The sequence below is a fragment of the Lethenteron reissneri genome, chromosome 9, assembly GCF_015708825.2.
Source record: "Lethenteron reissneri isolate LAM-NWPU_2019-01 chromosome 9, ASM1570882v1, whole genome shotgun sequence".
NCBI classification, from domain to species: domain Eukaryota; kingdom Metazoa; phylum Chordata; class Hyperoartia; order Petromyzontiformes; family Petromyzontidae; genus Lethenteron; species Lethenteron reissneri.
This window is the reverse complement of record NC_083787.1, coordinates 1583289-1603156: the sequence shown is the minus strand read 5'-3', so window position 1 is coordinate 1603156 and position 19868 is coordinate 1583289. Positions and strand designations below refer to the sequence as shown.

The following is a 19868-nucleotide window of genomic DNA, read 5'->3' as shown; positions in this document are numbered from 1 at the left end:
CGTCGAGTCTAACAGCAGAAGAATGTGAAGTTGAGTATCGTGGGTATGAAAGCAGCAAAAACACGATCGCGACTATAGCTTAAAAATTTGCTCGTCATACAAAACTTGCAAAACGCCATGTGAACCGCGTGGTGAAAGGAACTCGCATCTGTGAAGCCCCTTTTGGCGAGACGTCTCACCTGAGCAGGTGGCTCGCGCGCGACCATCTCGCGGCCCGGCCACCTGCCAGCGTATCAATGTTAAAGTATAAATATTCCCACGCACGCGATTGTGGAAGGGGGGGGGGGGGCGGCAGGGTTGGTGGGTGGGGAGGGGACTTTATGCAGTTGCCCCCCGTATATTTAGGTGAGCCGTGGAAGCGCGGTCCGTTAATCCCGCAAAGTTTTATTGGATGTGGAATTACGCGAATTTGCCGTTCCGACCTCGCGCCGTTGTCATGGAGGGAGGGTCGATATCCCCTGCATTATTCCAAAGATTGTCCTTTATTAAAAAGGCGGGCTCCTCGTAAAAGCTCAAATCGTTGAAGCGAAGTGGCCTTTGATGTATTCCTTTCCTGCAGGATTACGTTTTATCTGCTTAAAATAAATTGCAGGTTGCCTTGGGAGAGGAAGACTTGGACGAGTGTGGGGGTGGATGTGGAGAGGGACTTTGTGTGCGCACACGAGGACTTGAATGGAACTCACTTAGTTACCACGTCCAAGAGACGGTTGTGAGTGGCGGACGTAAATTCTAAAACGATGTTCCAGAAGTGATATTAAGCTGAAAATGTGACTCAAATTTTGTTGAGAGTGTGCTTATAATTAGATGCATCTGATAGGCAAAAGCATGGCCAACTTTTGGGTCCACTAATTACGGCCCAGAGCTTGATTTGTTTGATTCGTAGGGCAGGGTCAGCCCTTCAGTTCGAACATTTCCTGAAGTCACATGCCAAACACTTAAAGATATACTGTCCTCATCATCAGCGAACTAAGTAATCTGCCTGCGTTGGTGTGTGACACCGGGATGGGCAAATCAATCTACCAGTTGTTGGTATAAATACATCGGTGAGTTTGGAGTAATAACAATAGCCCACAATCAAACGTGTCGATATTTTCACGTAACAAAATTTCGTAGTCCCATTTGCGGAAGGCACCAGATAACATTAATTTCACAAGCGGCTAATATTAGTTTTTTTTAGCGAACACCCCAAATAATTCGCCAAAAAAATGTTGTTGGCTGCTAATTGCTCAACAGTGAATGCCCTTGGCAGCAATCTCTTGCGGTACGTTTGTCTGTTTGTAATTCGGCATTTTGGAGACTTTAACATTTGTATTCCCATGAGGCTAACGGCAATCCGACCAACGACGACACGAGCGTCCGAGAAGCGCCACTCGAAAGCGCGCCGGTGGTCGTCCTCGACGCTCCGTCGTGAGCGGCTACAGGAGTCCGCCGGCTTAAGGCCGCCCGCTACTTGAACAAACATTACCAACAAAAAAAACTCGAAGGCGTCCCCAAGTCTCAGACGTCCACTTAGCAGATTCTGGTTCTGTAAACATGCAGAATTGCATGGCTACCGACGACTTAAAGTGGCGCAGCGCTGTGGAGGGAGGGGGGAGGCGGCTTGGTGGGGGGGGGGGGGCGAGGGGGGGGGACAGGAAATCGCAAATAAATACAACTGTTTCTAAAAAGACAGGCAGCTGTGTCTTTATTACTGTAATTAAAAATGTGTAATTTTATTGTCATAAAAATGAAATGTAACGGCCCTCTTTATATAATTGATTATTATGCCGCTTGTAATGTTTGTTATCTATTTAAAAAAAAACGGGAATGTATTTTCCGTGGTTGGCTTTGACAATTGAGCTGGACACATTTTTGCGCGGTGGGATGAAGGAGCCGTGGCTGCTGATTGTCCGAGTTCGATAGTTTGCTTGCGTGTGTGTGTGGATGCATCCGATGACCAAATCACCCCAGATGCTCTCCATCCCATTGGCTCTCGGAGGCAAAGCAGGGTTGTGTTTGCTTAGTTACTTGTTTGAGAGACCACCTGGGAATCACAGATGCTATAGGCTTGGCCTGCAAGGTGTCCAATAGATGACGGTACAAAAATCTTTTCTCAAATCTATCTTTTCGTAGTTTATTTGTTAACCCCCCTCATCGTATGCTTTGCCGGCTTTCTCCGCACACTCCGCTTCCCTCCCGTATGAAGCCAAACACTCATGAATATGGAATTGGTCAAACGTCCGGATGTAGCTGAAGCCCTCCTGAAAAACAGATTCTTGGCACTCGGTGAGGCTGTTCTGGATAAACAAAAAAGGGCATTGTTGTTCCTACTGTATAATCACAATAATTAATATCATTATATACATTCACTGACGTGCTCGCGCTCGGACGCACATGTGTGCGTGTGTTTGTGCGCGTGTGGGAGGTCAGGAAGTGCGTATATACAGAAGCTGCGTGGACCCAGATCTGAGCTGTTGGCAAAAGTGCCACGTAAGATCAAGCCTAGTGGTTAGGGGGAGGAGAGCTCCTGGCTTAACAAATGAGGCCCAGTCAGGCTGCCATATCCCCTTGGGGAGCTTATTTTTGCATGAATGAGCAGTTGGAGGATGGATGGTTGGGGAAGGGGCGGAGTGCTGGTGGATTGTGTGGAGTGGGGGCCGAGGGGTGTCGAGAGGAGAGAGAGAGAGGCACAGTGGTAGGGGCAGCGTGCGCAAGGCCGTGTGAAGGCATCGCGGAGTACTCGCAAGAATTCCCTTTCTGCCACCACTCAAGGCAGTACGCCGGTCCGCTGCAAACACCTGTTTTAATTTTACAGTCGTAGCATAATTGCAGGTACTACAGATTTCACAGAGTCATTTTTGCAGTCACGCAGCTACTCCCGGTGATTGGCAGCGCGGTCCGAAAAGTCGTATCTAATTGATCAATTTCGTTGTTTAACCCATTACCTACCACAGAGCCTGCTGTGTGTTGCACGTTTTAGGGTGAATTTCAGTCACCGCAGACCAGTGGCGTAGCGCGGTTGGCATGGGCCCTGGTGCAATGAATGAAATGGGAGGGGCCCCCCTGTCCACCTTTCATCCCCATGCCTCCGGCACGTGGTCTCGGGTGCAGTTGCACCTCCTGCACACTCAACAGTTACCCGACAGCCGCAAACCGAATGCAAAGCACTCCCACGAAGCTTCAGTGTTCTATACCACTGGAGAGTATGTTGCCCATTGTAATCTATCCTGTAAACACTTTACCACTGTCGGTGAATTAATTTGGCATCACGGTTAGAAGCGCGCAGACGGTGTTGGGAAGACGTCATGGTAGAAGGCAGAGTTAACGCGATGACCCCTCGATCTTCCGAGCTGGCTGAATGTATGGTTGATGCGCCTTTGAAAGTAAGAGTTTTGCAGAGTAGTTACTTATTACAGTCTGTGCCGCCTCTATTAGGAATTCACTCGGTTCTTCATTGTGTTGAAGACCAAGCCGCATTTTTCGTTTCTCCCTGCGAGACAGGCAAGTGGTCTTTACAGTCAAACGTAATGATAATTATAATACGCTCCACTCCCGGACGACTGCCTCCCCAACGCCGTGTGTCAGCTGTGCGGCGGCGGCGGCGGTTGCTTGACCAGACTTCACCACGCCGGGTCGGTTTGCGTATTGGCGATGAAGTGGAGCCGGGAGCCGGGACCGGTTTGTGGATGTCACTCGGCACTGATGTTAGTGGCGTGCCTGACCACCCCGCCACCACTCTACCCCAGCTTCTTGCCAATTGCTATAATCTTCACCAAATAATACCTGTACGATAATTATAATACCTACTATAATAACAATAATTCCTGTTGCATTGTTAACCAATAGCAAGATGGTTTTTGTGTAATTTTTTTATTTTTAAAGGAATGTATGTACACGGGTGGCGGCTTGTAAGGGTATGAGTCAAGCACTTGGGAATGTGGAGATTAAGCTGGCCAGCTGGACCGCACGGACACTCGCCCGGCTTTCATCCTCTGGGCAGCATAAGCACACAACACTACATCAGGAGTCAGAGGCATTGCCCACCATGGGTTGATGCCCCTCCCCGTGCCCCCCCACCCACCCACCCACCCCCACTTCTCCATCGTACCAAACAGCCTGGAATCATCAGAGATCCGGGGTTTTCAATTTTTTTTGACACAGCTGAATGGCTCTGGGCGAGTAATGATGTACCATCTGATACAATAATTTGTTCCAGGAAAAAAAATTATAGCTGCAGGTTTAGGAACAAAACCGGGATTTGTATGGGACATTGTTAGCGTTGCTTTTATCTGCCACTTTAATATTTAAATGCGTTGCAGTCCATGCCCCCCGGGAGAGCTGCGATTGCGTTGTTTGGAAATTCAGTTATCGTGAGATATGACTGGGATCCACATTGCAGAATTTGGCAAAATGTAAACAATTAACTGTGGGCTGTTGGAGGGAGTGGGGGTAGAGGCGGTTGATGGTGCAGTGGTTAGCAAACTATGGTTAACAAACTGCACTATGAATCCAGTGATCTCGGTTTGATTCCAGGTCACATCTAGCATCAGTGGCAAGTGGTAATATATGTACCGGTTCTGGAAATCCTTCTTCACAAGCCCACATCAACCGGCGCGGTGAAGTATGGCCACCGCAACCTTCCATGACCGACTGACACTGTGAATAGGCCATAATCCTCGATTGACAAAAGTAAAAAGAAATTGTGTCTGTTTGACCGGCTCCCTCCATTACACCGTCCGCTCATAGTTATTTTGCAATTGGCCTTGTACCACCAGAGAGACGTGTGGTGTGTTTTGTGAGCAACAGTGACATCGCGCGCACACACACACACGCACACATGGTTTCATCAGATATATTCGGGCATGTTGTTGGAAGCCCACAGAAGGAAAACTGTGGCGGTGATCAACCAAGAGCCGATGTGCACACGCAGTGCATGTTGCAAAAGATAAAGGTTACCCTTGAAGCAATGTGTAGAGGGATCATTTGTATTTATCGTTTTGGCAGAACCACATTAACAAATCTTGAAAACGAATGAGTGCCAAGGGTATTTGTTGAGATGTTTCTGGGCGTATTGGGCAGAGGCGAAACCAGAAAGGGGGGGGGGGTAGTGGCAACTGCCCCCTATTGTGAATTTCTGCTGCGTCAAATACCATGCATGTACCTTATTTTTTCATGAACGTAAAATTACAAATAGATAATTACAAGAACAAAAATAAAACGTAATTTACACGCAATTCAGTTTGTCCACCCTTCGGCGAGCGACTTTGCATTGGTCGAAGCGAATCTTCCCAAATTTATATTTTTTTGTTGCTTTCCAGGCGCGCCGCTGGTATCAGGCACAAGGCTGCGTCATCTGTTTAGGGGTGGGCAGAGTTTAGATTGGCCCTCGTTCACACATTCGGTCGGAATCGGCGCGGAGATGGGAAGCTAATGAAGAATGAAAGGCGAAGCTCCGTTGTATATGTGATTGGAAATGCAGGCCGCTAAATCTATCCGCCGTACACATGGGATTGTGACATCTGTGGCCAGTGTACCCCTGGACGACGGGAGAGGATGTGCATGCCCCGGGAGATGAATGACAGGCTGTATTGATTTATTCATCCGGACCTTGTCGTTTGTTTGAGCAGGTGCAGATTTGATTCTGTTTTCCAACCCCCATGCCTCACCCCACCCCCACTACCATAGTCCCACCCCCATCTCCACATTGCCCAAAAAATGTGAAAATTAAGATGTCTTTTTGTGAGACTGCGTGCATTTTTATGGCGCACAAATCGGCGCCGTTGTTACATCTCGCGCCGATTTATCTCCATGAATTCCATTTACTCGAACTGTGCAACAAATCACCATTGCGGTGATATCAGTGACGGAAAATAATTGTTAAGTGATTTTTAGTTTTTTAATAGTAAATGTGTTTGTGGCATGCATGAGGCACACATTCAAATATATATATATTTTATATAAGCATTCATTATTGTAAAAATTCTATCTTTATACAACTACACTCATGAGAGTAGCTTTTTACGTGATGAGAAAGCAAGAAGAAACGCAAAAATAGCATGAGCCTTCAATAACAGGTGACTATCCTTAATACAACAGCCTTGGCAAGCGCACACGTGTGCTCTTTTTACGCTTCTCCAATATATGCTTTTTTGTAGTCGAGATTTACATTCCGTGGCGCTCACGTGTCGAAACTGTCGGGCCGTTCGGTATTTTCACAGTAACTTAAAGACACTGCAACCCACAACGTAACTACAGCACGACGGCCCACGCCTCCATCGAGGGATCATTTTGATATCATCGTCGTACGTTGATTTCCCCACTTTCTGAGCGAGCTTCGTCATTGACTCGGTGCACAATTAACATCGTTCGGAACGGTTACAGACTAAACACGTGTTTCAACAAAAGTGTGAATTCGGGCTTCCATACAATTGGAAGTGGCAGATCCGGGGGTAGAGGTCACAAATGCAGTTTGTTTGGAAGCTGCAGGGATGGGGAAGGCACTCTGCGTTAAAACCATCAACTGCTGATTAGGCCCTGAAAGGCTGTCACTTTGGGGCTGCCAGGTAAACTTGCTGAGACAACCGTAATTTATCAGGAAATGAAGAGAGCCGCTGGTAAAATGTGGCGCTTAATGACTTGGAGCCTTGATTTGTGTCTTTCAGGCCAGGCTGCGGTGAGCGGTATGAAAATATTGGAAATCAATGGTGTCTGCAGAATTTCATTAGCCTGTGACATCTGCAGTTGATGTGGGCTCATAATTCGATGAAAAGTGCAAAGGGAATGATTAGCTCTGGGAGAGAAAACGACAGGGAGTCATGCACGGGACATGCGAGAGCCTTAACTGGAGCAATTTGACCACTGTGAAATAATTGATCTTTTGACACAAACAAGCTCGGTAAGTGAAAGTGGTAGCTGATTAGAGGTGCATCTGTTTGTAATGGGTCTGTTCTGTGCGCCTTTTCGGAGCTGACGAGTTATTTTGTTGTTGTCCTGCGCTCTCTTCCATCCCAGGCTCTCCGGAACAAGACCAGGATAAAGGAGGTGGACAGAATGGAGGAGGGCTCGTTTGTGACCATTGCTGTGCTGAATTCTTCGACCTCTGCGACTTCCTCCAGCACAAAAAGTGCTGCCTGGAGAAGAGAGTCGTCTTGATCGTCAAGGACGAAGAGGCAAGCCCTCCGGAGGATTACCCGAGCGCAGCCTCGCCCGGCGAGGGCGCGGAGGAACCAGACGTTCGAGAGGAGAACTCGGGCACCCCGGAAGACACCGAACGCCCCACCTCTCCGAAGGTGAGGAGGCTCGATGAAGAACCAGGAGGGGAACCCGAGATGGATGAAGAGCTTCCAGAAAAAGAATCCTGCAGTGATCTAGGTACCTCGAACAACAGCGAGACGACCGCAAACAGCCTACCTCCTCACTTGAAGTCCATCGCTTCCACCATCGGCACCAGCATGCCAAACACCAACGTCACGCTGGAGACGCTGCAGAGCACCACGGTGGCCGTTGCTCAGTTCTCGCAGCTACCCACCAGCCACGGCATTGGCGGCATTGGCGGCATTGGCGGCATTGGCGGCATTGGCGGCATTGGCGGCTGCAACTTTGGCATCCCCGGATTTGGCAGCAACATGACGCTGGGCCCCAGCTCGCTGCCCATGATCATGGAGCAGCTCGCGGCGCTGCAGCAGCAGCAGCTCCACCAGCTTCAGCTCATCGAGCAGATCCGGGGTCAGCTTCTGCTGATAGCACCGCACTCGTCTCTCTTTCCGACATTCCACTCGCCGGCTAATCCGCGTGGCATCGGCTTGCTGCCCAACCCAATTTGCCCCGCGCAGCTCCCTCCCATCACGGCCGTTTGCTCGGTGCCAAGGCTCTCGGCTCCGGTGCTGGGCCAGCACAACAGTTTGAACAGCTTGAAACAAGAGAAACTACCTCAAATCAGCCAAAGCACTCCAATCCCATCTGTTAACAGTGAACCACCACCTGTTAACTCTACTCCAGTTACTCTTCAGGCTCCTGAAAGCTCATCATCTAACACCAACACAAAGGCCTCCGAACCTGTCAGCCTCCCACTTCCGATTTCGTCCAACATCACAAGTGTCAGCAGCCTGCTCGGCTGTGGATCGAACATGAACAGTCCACTCTTACCTCAATCATCCACTTCCAGCAGCGTTATCTTCCCAAACCCGCTCGCGAGCATCGCCGCCACCACGGAAGCCGTCGATCCTTTCTCTGCGCTTTCCAAGCAGAAGAAGGGCAAGCCTCCCAACGTCTCCTCGACCGACGGCAGAAGCAACTCCGAAGAAACCTTCTTCAAGCACAAGTGCAGGTTTTGCGCCAAGGTGTTTGGCAGCGACAGCGCCCTTCAGATCCACCTGCGATCCCACACGGGCGAGCGGCCGTTCAAGTGCAACATCTGCGGCAACCGCTTCTCCACGAAGGGCAACCTCAAGGTCCACTTCCAGCGCCACAAGGATAAGTACCCCCACATTCAAATGAATCCCTACCCGGTGCCAGAACACCTAGACCGAGTTCCCACGAGCTCTGGAATTCCATATGGGATGTCCCTCCCTCTGGAGAAGCCCGCGACATCCTGGCTCGACAGCAAACCCGTTCTCCCGACTCTGACATCGTCCTCGGGATTCCACCTCCCTCCGACCGTCTCCAGCCTGTCTCTCTACGACAGCTCCCCACAGCCCCTGTCTGCCCCCATGAGCGAGTGCCCCACCCTCTCGCCAAGCTCCACCAAGAGCAGCTCGACCCCGACCGGCAACCCGCCCACAAACCAAGCGGGCAGCCCGCCGCCGCCGCCGTCGCTGCCGCCACCAGAGAAGCAGGAGGATGACTGTGGGCCTCCGGAACCGGACCCCAAGCCGGAAGACATCCAGCCGGATGCCCAGCGGGACGAGCGGGAAGGTCCGGCTACGGCGGAGAGCTCGGCCAACAGCGCGCCGCCCAACTTGCTGCACTTTGAAAACTTGGCGGACGTGAGCCCGCTGCACCCGCTGATGAGCGAGTCGATGAAGGCCAAGTTCCCGTTCGGCGGCCTGCCCGACAACGTGCAGACGTCCGAGACGTCCAAGCTGCAGCAGCTCGTGGAGAGCATCGACAAGAAGCCGACGGACCCCAACGAGTGCGGTATCTGCCACCGCATCCTAAGCTGCCACAGCGCGCTCAAGATGCACTACCGCATCCACACGGGGGAGCGCCCGTTCAAGTGCAAGGTGTGCGGCCGCGCCTTCACTACTAAGGGGAACCTGAAGACCCACTTCGGGGTCCACCGCGCCATGCAGCCACTGAGGGTGCAGCACTCGTGCCCCATTTGCCAGAAGAAGTTCACGAACGCGATCGTGCTGCAGCAGCACATCCGCATGCACATGGGAGGTCAGATCTCCAACGCTCCGCTGCCCGACGCCGAAGCCATGGATTCGGACGGAAGCATGTTCGATGAGAACAGCATGGAGTCGATGGCGAATGAGCTGATGGATGACCAAATGGACGATGAAATGGACGACAATGAAACTCCGGAAAACGAAAGCACTGACTCTGTAATGCCACAGGCAGACCATATCCTCGATCAGGACAAGCAGCAGATGTCCCCCCCACCGTCGGCTATGTCCAGCTTGGCAGCCCTAGAGAACCAGATGAAAATGATCGACTCTGGCTTGAGTCAGCAGCTGCAGGCCAGCTTGAAGTCCAGTGAGCATGGCTCGAGCGAAACCGACCAGATGACAAATGACTCTATGTCTGCGGGCGACTTGGAAAATCAGAGCGTTGGAAGCCCTGCCATGTCCGAGTCAACTTCCTCTATGCAGCAGATTCCTTCTCCCAACAACATGAACTCCGATAAGCTCAAATTGAAGTCCCCGGAGCAGGCTGCTTACGACGAGTTGCACGGTGGACACTTTAAAACCGAACCCATAGATCACAGGTTTATGAACCCAGAAAACAGAGGTGCGCTTGATCTGACGTCTCCTTATAATGGTCCCGTGGGCTTGAGACTGGAAGAAATGAGTCTGCTCTTTGCCAGCAGGGAGCGTGAACGGATGAAGACGACCACTTGTGATATCTGCGGCAAGATGTTTGCGTGCCAGAGTGCCTTGGAGATCCATTATCGTAGCCACACCAAAGAACGTCCTTACAGCTGCTCCGTCTGCAACCGGAGGTGCACGACCAGGGGCAATCTGAAGCAGCACATGATGACCCACAAGATAGACTTTCCCAATCAGATGTTCGAGAGCGGCGGCCCGGCCGTGGGACCGAACCCCAACATGCCTGGCTTGGTGCCCGGCACGGTGATGCCCCTTATTAAGCCGGAGCTCGACGGGAACAAGTTTATTTCCTCCAACGAGCGCCCGGAGATGCGAGCCAGCTTGCCGGTGGGCTCCTCGCTCAGCGCCATGCCCGTTCTTCCGTCGATCCTGAGCCAGCAGCAGCCGCCCCCGCCGCCACCGCGGCGCACGCCCAAGCAGCACATTTGCCACACGTGTGGGAAGACGTTCTCGTCGGCGAGCGCGCTGCAGATCCACGAGAGGACCCACACGGGAGAGAAACCCTTTGCTTGCAACATCTGTGGCCGCGCCTTCACCACTAAAGGAAACCTGAAGGTGAGCGTCCTAAAGTGTAAGCACTGCTATAACAAATGGCCAGGCTACTGGATGTAAGGGAAGAATGTGATTTGCTGGCATATAGAGTGAAAAAGAAAAGCCACTAAGTTCCGGTAAATTCAAATATTTATAACCACAAAAGAATTATATATGTATTCGGATTTTGTATTATTAGTGCATTTAATTAATCCATTCAAACGTAAGTGGTATTACGCTTAGGATGTCCTTACATATAATGTGTTTAAGTGTGTTAAAGATACTTAGAAGTGTTGCTGAAGGCTTTCCCACGTTGCTGTAAAATGTGAATTTGTTTTAAGTGCCGTAGCGTCCGATGTGTACAGAACACGTTTGCATGAATAGCGCTCTATCAATAGTACAATTTACTTTAATGACTGTGCTCTGCTTATTCTGTCAAATACCCAGCAAAAACAATTAAATATCCTACAGCTTTTGGTACTGTTGACTCTCTTGACGCAAACAGTTATTGTTTGATCCCACTGGATATAAACCTTAAGTGTAGATTCAGCCCAAAACATGTTTTGGTTTGATGGTGTTTGGATAAGAGGCTACTTGTGTTCAAACAGCTTAAATTTAAACAATTCCCCTGAAAACAATTATCGTGTGGCAACTTGAGCATATGTTTGTGCCTGCCGGTTATTGTACCTTTGTGAAAGAAAAAAAAAGTCAAACAAGTTCATTTTTATTAGCTAGGTTAGCAGGTGTGTTCTTTTGATTGCTGTGATTTTTATTCTTGGTAAAACACAACGAAGTTGAACTTGCTTAATATCGCACGGATGATGCGTCACAGTTTCATAACTTAACTTGCACTGTTTGTCTTTCGTGATATAAGACCAACATTGCTACATACCAATATTTCACTGTTCTGTGACAATAATTGGCACGTGGGACATAACAGAGCTGTGTTAAATGAGCGGCCAGCGCGTGGTATAGATAATAAACATCACAAAGATTTGCGATTGGGCTCTACCGCGTGGTGATCGCCACAACGTCTGCCGCTTTGCTGCACGCTCTGGGAGCTTCTGGTGGAATTGACGAACGCAACTGAATATTCAATACGGGTAACATAACAAGAATATGAGATCCTGAAGAAGCTCCCGGGCGCATGGAGTGAAACGTCGGACATCGTGCCGAGACAACACGCGATGGTGACTTGAAAACACATCGGAGAGCGCTGTGTTCAGCACAACCGCCGCACAAAAAAAAACAGCGCAAAAAAAACCCACAGTTTAACCCAACAGCGAGGCCTCTTTTTCTCCCATTTTTATTATCTCCCTAAATAAAAAAAATGTGACTTGCAGCGATAGCACACCGCTGTGATATTAAGCATAGTTCATCGTATTATAAACATATTTCTATTTGTAGAGATTGGTCACGAGTCAACTGCATGCGGGTACTGAGCTGTTGCTGTTTATTCTTGTCTATCGCACATTGCAGGTGCACATGGGCACTCACATGTGGAACAATGCACCCGCTAGGCGGGGACGTCGCCTCTCTGTGGAAAACCCCATGGCCCTTTTGGGCGGTGACCCCCTCAAGTTCTCAGAGGTCTTTCAGAAGGACCTAGCGGCCCGTGTCATGAACTCCGATCCGGCCTTCTGGAACCGCTATGCCGTGGCTTTCACTAATAGCCTCTCCATGAAGACCAATGAGATCTCCGTCATTCAGAACGGCGGCATCCCGCCCATCCCCGTGAGCCTCGGAGGGGGGGGCGTGGGGGGCGGTCGGAGCCCCCGAAGCCCCCAGGTGGCGGGCGTCATTGGCGTCATGGAGAAGGCTTGCCCACCTGAAAGTCCCGTTCTTCCAGCGTCCGAGAAGATGGCCAGCGTAGTAGAGAACGAACAAAACCATCACTTTGCCCGCTTTATGGAGGACAATAAAGAGCTTGGAGTCAACTGAAAAGAAGATCTCGTCACGATTAAAGAAATGAAAATAAGATTTTTAAAAAGTATATTAAACAAAAACAATGGAAACACTCCAGTAACTTGCTCATGAACTGGTTCCTCAGAATGGCATTAGCAACATTCATTGACGAGTCTCTGCAGAAGTGGCAGCAGTCCTATTGTGAAATCCAGGCTTGAATTACTGTAAATATTTAAGAAGGTTACTTCTTATACTCCCTTTGTGAATGTGTGTGAATTCTGATTATTTTCGGCCTCGGCACATTCGACCCACCCTTGCCCTTTGACCCTTGACCCTCCCCCCCCACCTCTCTTCCCATGTGCCCGTCCCCCCTTATCCAGACAAATTAACAGTACCAACATATATAACATGGTGGTAATTTATTAATTAAAATATTTGTCTTAATATATGTAGTACGTTATTTGTTAGTTTTATGCCTGCTTTACTGAAGGAGTTTTGTAAAAGGTATAATATGCATCAAATTTGATAGTGTTTTTAGGTAATCAGTCTACGCTGAACAGCATGCCCATTCAATTATGGTGTGTGTCACTGTAAAAGTCAGAACTTGATGTAACCCGAAGACTTGGCACCACGGTGCTGACGAAACTGCAGTTTAGACCACAACTGTAGGAGGCTTAAAATTGCTGCGTAAAAAACTGGATTTGTGGCTTATTTTGTAATTTCCTAACATTTAGCGTAACTTAGCTGCATTACATTTATTTCTACACCTGTCTTATGCCTAATACGGTACCATTGCATGCTTGGTCATTGGAACAAGCATACCACGTACTTGTCTGTTGTTTATCAAAAAATATGAAGAAAAAAAACTGAAAAAAAATGAACTTGTTTGATAACGTTGTGGTTCTTACACAAAGAGCTGTTTTGTGGGTCCCATTTTACATAGGCGGTATATCTGACTCCTAGTGAATGTTTTTAAGTGTTGCTCTCTTTTGGTGATATTTTTTTATGTGATCCAGTAAAAAAAAAAATCTAATTAAAGAAGAGATTCAACCCTTCATATACACGTGTGAGAGTTTGGACAAGTCACGTTAGTATATTTAATTTTGTTTCATTCTACGGTGAAAAACAACAACTCCCACGGCGTTTATTGTTTTGGCGGAATAAAAGTTCTCCCTCGAGTACACGGAACTCGTACTCCTCGTTGAACAAATGATGCAGGATATTGCAAAGAACAGCACAAATGTAAACCTGATGAACCAAGCTTAATTTATCTGACCCGGCAATCGGTGGACATCAATACAAGGTTATTAGTTTCAATACATTAATTTAAAATATGAGGTACATAAAAATGTCCTTGGGACACTTTAGATGACACCGACAAAAGCGGGCAGTCAAAACGCTTGATGTAAATTTTGGAATATCGAATGCTTTAGCAGACATTAGGCGTCTTCTTGTCGATAATTAGCAAAGAGATTGGTGCCAGAATCGTAATGAGGGTTTCAGATCATGTAAATTGCCCAATACGGTGCGTGTCTTAAAATGTGTGCGCGCTTCCTTCCAGCAAATGAAAAATTGTATGCGTTTTTTAAATAGGTAAACTCATCTGAGAAATTCTATTGCTGGTTATAGATTGGGCTTAGGGAGAGAGAGTCATAAACGGATATAAATTACCTCAATTTTTAACCATATTGACAGTGCTTTCTGGCCGATTGATTTGTCTTCTCCACATAAACTTACGCCAAACAAGGCCATTCAATTTCCTTTGCTTTTTATATCCTTGCAAGCTTGCAGCAGCAGCAGCAGCAGGAGGAGGCTTAAGAGCTTTGTGTGTGAATGTTTTGGAGGTGTAATTGTGTATTAAATTACCGCTCTAGAATGCCGCACAAATGTAATTTATTATTGAAAGAGTAATGCGTGAAACTCCCCTTCCCCCTTGCATCCATTGCCCTTTGCAGTTCTACATTATTAAACACATTTCTGATCGTACAGCTTGGCACTTTTTTTTCCATTAACCCGTCCGAGATGTAAATGAAAGCGGTTGGGATGGGGGTGGGCGAAGGGCGGGCGTGGGTGGGAAGGGTTAGGAGGGGGGGGGGGTCTCGTTTTTGGGATGTGCCAGGCCCTTCTCGTAGCGTATCGATGGAGATGTCACTCTACCTCATTTTGTGATGATGCCCATGGTGGGAGAGGCCCAAGCTGGACTGCCATCAATGTCAAATCCTGGATTGTCGGGCTGGGGTTGGTAGGCTTGGGGGTTTGGGGGGGACATTCCAGTGATGATGCAAGTGGGAAAGCTGCCTCTTTGCTCATTACGTATTGACCATAGCTTACATGAAGACAAGTAAATTGACCTGTCACTTTTTTGGGCCATTACGGCCGGTGCTGACCAACGAGTAATAATAAAGGCTTCACCCTGCCCCCCACCCTACACACACACACGAACCCTTCCGTGGTGTGGCCCCCTTACCCCCCCCCCCATAACTGGCCGGTGGCTCCCTGTAGATAAAGTAAAAAAAAGGTAAATTGTTGATCAAGTTATTTTTTTCTTTCACATGTGCTGCCGTGTCGTGTTTTTTTTTTATATCTTTCTTTGGTTGTAATTACAATTCGCATTCTTCCTTGATACTATTCCGCTGCTGGCATGGCATGTCTTCCTGTTGAGTGTTTAGGCCGTCAATGTTCCAGCGAGGTCTGGTTAATGTTGCGACCGCTTTTATTTTTTAAATCCGTGGTTCAAATTCTTGGCGCGCAGGTCAGGGCGTGCACTTGTCGCAGGAGTCACCGTTTGGGGCCGCCCTGCGAATGTTGCGTGCGTTTGACCCCACGTGGCGCGTGTAAATATCTCGGCAAAACAAAAAAAACACATGTCACACACTAACAACCAACATCGTGCTGTTGTCTGGACTTAGTTGAGCTTTTTGTTTTTGTTTCTCCATCGGAATACAATGCATATTATTTTTGTATTTACTCATTGGTCGACTATGTGTGTGGGGCATTAGACCATGGACAAGTTTTTTTTTTTGCTGATCTTTGTGTTGTTTTGTGTCGTGTTCTTCCTGTCCCCCGCCCCCCATAAACCCATGTCAATGTTTGTAAAAAATAAGTGCGCATTCGACATGTATGGTTATAGATGCAAGCGATGGTTTAGTGTAGATGCTTCTGTTTTTAATGTAAAATAAATATTTGCATCTTTTAGTAATCTGTGTGCATGTGATTTTGTAAAGTTAGAAAGGTTCGGGTTTCGTTATTATTGTTGAAATGATACTCGCAAATAATATTCCACTGTACCAATGGTATGGTGCGTTTATTTAACAATATTCATAATTACGGATTTGTGAAAATGTTGCCTTGACTGACGGTTACAGTCCAGTATTCGTAACTTTCATGGGATGTGCAATGTTATTTTATTTTTTAACCAACATACCGACCCAACATCTCTCCCTGTGTCATGCGTTACGTTAACTTGGAATGCACATCGCGTGCACCTCGGTTAATGAAGCATATGCAAATGCTCAGGTAGAATTGTCTGCAATCAAGCCACATATACACACACATACACACTGTCCCTGAACCAATTCAATCAAATTATGCAAAGGCCGAAATGTCCACGTGTGTTTGTTGCTTCGAGGGAGAACCAACTCCCAAGACAAACCCGCTCTTAATCGCGTAACTACACATGGCGGGGCCGCGTGGTGGAGGCTCATCGACACACCAGTCTCAAGACTTCCTTGATCAGGTAACACAAACTTGTAAGGGACCTCGGCCGCTCCGTGACACATCGCGGCACCGAGAGGCGTTCCCTCCTGAGCGTTGTGACGTCGAGGAGGGCGCCATCGCGGAAGGGGCGGCTCACGAAACTGCGCCGCGTTCTCTAATAGGCGAAAATGGATATTGGGTTTCGACGGCGGCGTATCCATTCTGTTCCAAATCGTGCGTGAGGTGCACACGTGTTGCCTCATTAGGGGGAGGGGGCTTTCTCGATGGGGCAGGCTGCCACGGTCAGGTTTCCTGGCACCTCCGATGATCACGGTTGGCTACGTACGGTGCGAAAGAAGTCGACATGCACGCGTGCAACGTCAAGAAGTCGAGTGATGACCCCGCGCTCGCTGGTTCACCCCGGTCAATAGCTGCCCGGCGGTCAGTTGACTCCCTGCCACTCGTCTGTCGCTGCTGCCCTCGTTCGCGTTCAACGTGATCTTCCCTCTCCCCACCCGTGTGGAGGGATTGTGACGTCTCATCCACAGTGTCTACTCGCCACACGAGGTCGTAGAACTTCTTTCGCATCGCACATAGCCACCCGTGCTAATTCGGAGGTGCGGGGGAAGGACAACAAACTGAACACAAACATCAGTACGAAATAAATGAGTTTTCAATTTGGGTCACAACACTTCTCGCTCTGTTCTTTTCCTCGCATGTGCTCTCATTTATAATCCCCCCATCGTCTCTGTCACCAAATTCGTATCATCTTCCCCAGCTCAACACACGCATTGACGCATCTATTGCACCTTCGGTGGTGCCGTGTGTCGCTGGCCGTGATGGCGTACTGGGTCTGCACGTACTCGACAACCGCGACCTGAACACAACACGGCGAGGCGCGGAGCTCGTCCGTGTCGTGGTGCCGCCAGTCGGCACCCGGCGCGTGGCAGGGAGGGGAGAGGCCGGCCGAGTGTGTAGGGGAGGGAGGATGAGTTGGAAGGAAATGCGTTCGGAGTCCAGGCAGCAATCCCTCTTGCTCATCCCTCTTCCTCATGACTGCGCATCGAGGGCATTCATCGGAGCCCCTTGGCAGACGCCGAGGCCCCCACTGCCACGCGAGACAGTACACACACACACAGAGCACGGGAGAGAAACACACCCTCTGCTTGCTTGCTGTGTGACCTGAGCACCGCTCGGTGTGGAAGGTGGGCAAACGTTGGTTATCGTTTTGTCCGTCCCTATCAAAACGACGTTTTTCTCTCTGGCTCTGTGCCTGCTCACCCCCCCCCACCCCGATTGATGGACCGTGCTGCCAACCCAAGACCCCGTCTCCACCCCGCCCCCCAGTGAGACTCACCACGATTGGAGCGCAATTGAAAGACGCCGTTCTCACATGCGATTTGCGTGCAAGACTCTGCGACGTACGCTCGGGGTTGCACCTACAGAGGCCGTGAGACAGACAGAGAGACAGAGAGAGAGAAAGTTCGGAGACATCGTTCGGAACAACGCCGAGAGCTGCCCGGCGCGACTGCGCTACCCTCCCCGTGTGGCGCGGCTCCTCTCACGACGCGAATGAAGAGACGACGCCGCGGGGCATGAGCGGCGTCTGCGCGATGTCGCGATAACAACACAAACACAACTAGTGCGGGCTGTGTCTGTGTCTCCCAGTACACTCGGGGAGGACTTCATCCAGCAGTGGCTTGACCATGACTTAAATTTCGATTTAAAGCTTTCGTGACTGCAGGGATTCATCTTCTTGGTTCTTTCGGTAAAGTCACGTAGAATGGAAATAATAAAGTAATACAAATAAAACATAATAAAATAATTCTCACGACGTTTCGGCCACAATGCAAGCATCCGTCCTCAGGTGAAGAACAGGTCTGTCTTTCTTTCTTTCTGACAGACCTGTTCTTCACCTGAGGACGGCTGCTTGCGTTATGGCCGAAACGTCGTGAGAATTATTTTATTATGTTTTATTTTTATTATTTTATTATTTCCATTCTACGTGACTTTACCAAAAGAACCAAGAAGATGACCATGACTTTTTGGCGACGATGAAGGGCGCTTCGAGCGGGTGCCACGCAGCTACCCGCTACACAGCCGAGTTTGTGCTTAACCTCTTTGCCACCGTACGTAGCCAACCGTGCTACGCGGAGGTGCGAATGTTATAGATAGCGGGCTACCTTGCAAGAGAAGAGATGTTTCGGGTTTTGGTGAGCTGCCGAATTTCCCCCTCTTGGCCACCACGTGCGACGTTGAGTGTGATGCTTTTGGTAACTTGTCTTTGGTAACAATTCGTTTTTGTTGTTGCTGAATTATAAGACGGCTATCAATGCAATACCATTGTACACGCATCTGTGTGCATGCTATTGCATTGTTATCGACAGTGGCTGCAACATTTACTGCTTGGAATAGGTGCGCTCATCGTCCGCGTGAAGGACCTCAATTCACGCACACGACAAAGAGGGTCCGGCAATACGAGACGAGTCGATGTATGCCAGAAGTCGTGGAACCAAAGTACCCCCCCCCCCCACGCCCTCTTGCCAGCTTGTGGAATTATCATCAACATTATCAGCAATCCTCAATCCACTGCTGGATGAAGGCATCCCCCAATTCGCCGCAGTCTCTCTCACGACCATGCTATGTCACGATCCATCTCGTGGACTTGTTCGCTCTTCGGATAAACAAAAGCAGATTACCCCCCCCCCCCTCTCACTCACTCCTCGAGGACTTTGTAATTAATTTGTTTTGCGAAGGCTTGAGTATTTGAAGGTGCGTCAATTCGTCTCGTCCCTTGCTTGTGCGCGATGCTGGATCTTCAATCTTCCGATCTGAAAATCAAAACAAATCGGAATGTAAACGCCACACGCAATGCGCACATGCCTCGCGTCATCTCCTCCCCTTTCCATCTGCGGCGTCTCTTCTTGTGTCCGTTCCATTGCTCGTATCCATTACAACTCCTTCACCATCACGGTTTACTCTTCCCCATGAACTTCGCCCCATGATCTATCTGCCCACGTCGAGGACTCGGCGTGCCGGGCTGCTGTTTCTCCCCATCCACGGCCGCGTTCAACCACCGCACTGCAGATCCCCTGGCGCTGCCTGACTTGTGGAGTTCACTCGCAGCGCATGAACCGTGTCCAAGTCCCTCTTATTAACACGATTCGATTCAAGAGACGTCACTACGACCGTGTCTGCTACACGTTAACTCGTGCTGTGTGTTGCTGGCCGCTTTGGAGTTCTGGCCCTTTTGTGCCTGTGGCAAACAAACGTTATCTACATGTTTACATCATTTTTCGATTTAAAGCTTTCGTGACTGCAGGGATTCATCTTCTTGGTTCTTTCGGTAAAGTCACGTAGAATGGAAAAAATGTTTCATTTTTATTATTTTATTACTTCCATTCTACGTGACTATACCGAAAGAACCAAGAAGATGTTTACATCACGTGCACAACTCAACACGGGCACCAACAATAAACAACCTTAATCCTGTAGGAAACGTGTAGAGAGGCTGTATGTCCGGGGCTGTAACAACGATCATTGGGATCTCCGTTCATGAGAAGCCTAAAAAACGAGAGAGAGATTCTCAAAGCCATCACCGGAGCTCCGGTGACGACGGCGCTCGCGGGGAGCGTCAAAACCACCCCGCGGTGACGTCACGACGGCTACGCCATCCCTCGGGAAGGTTTCAAATCTTCACGATTCTCT

At 49.1% G+C, this 19868-nt stretch overlaps 1 protein-coding gene across 2 annotated transcripts in view; it reads left to right on the top strand.

Annotated features, from left to right (window-relative positions):
* The window catches only part of SALL3 (spalt like transcription factor 3), a 29790-nt gene extending 13626 nt beyond the window's left edge, over window positions 1-16164 (top strand). Inside the window, exons 2-3 of one of the 2 annotated variants that reach the window (XM_061548611.1) lie at window positions 6991-10583; window positions 12039-16164. In XM_061548611.1, coding sequence (XP_061404595.1) covers window positions 6991-10583; window positions 12039-12500 — 4055 coding nt within the window. In that variant the 3' untranslated portion in view covers window positions 12501-16164. The remainder of the gene's footprint in view (window positions 1-6990; window positions 10584-12038) is intronic. The other variant, XM_061548610.1, reaches the window with a different exon arrangement.
* Window positions 16165-19868: the final 3704 nt, after the last annotated feature.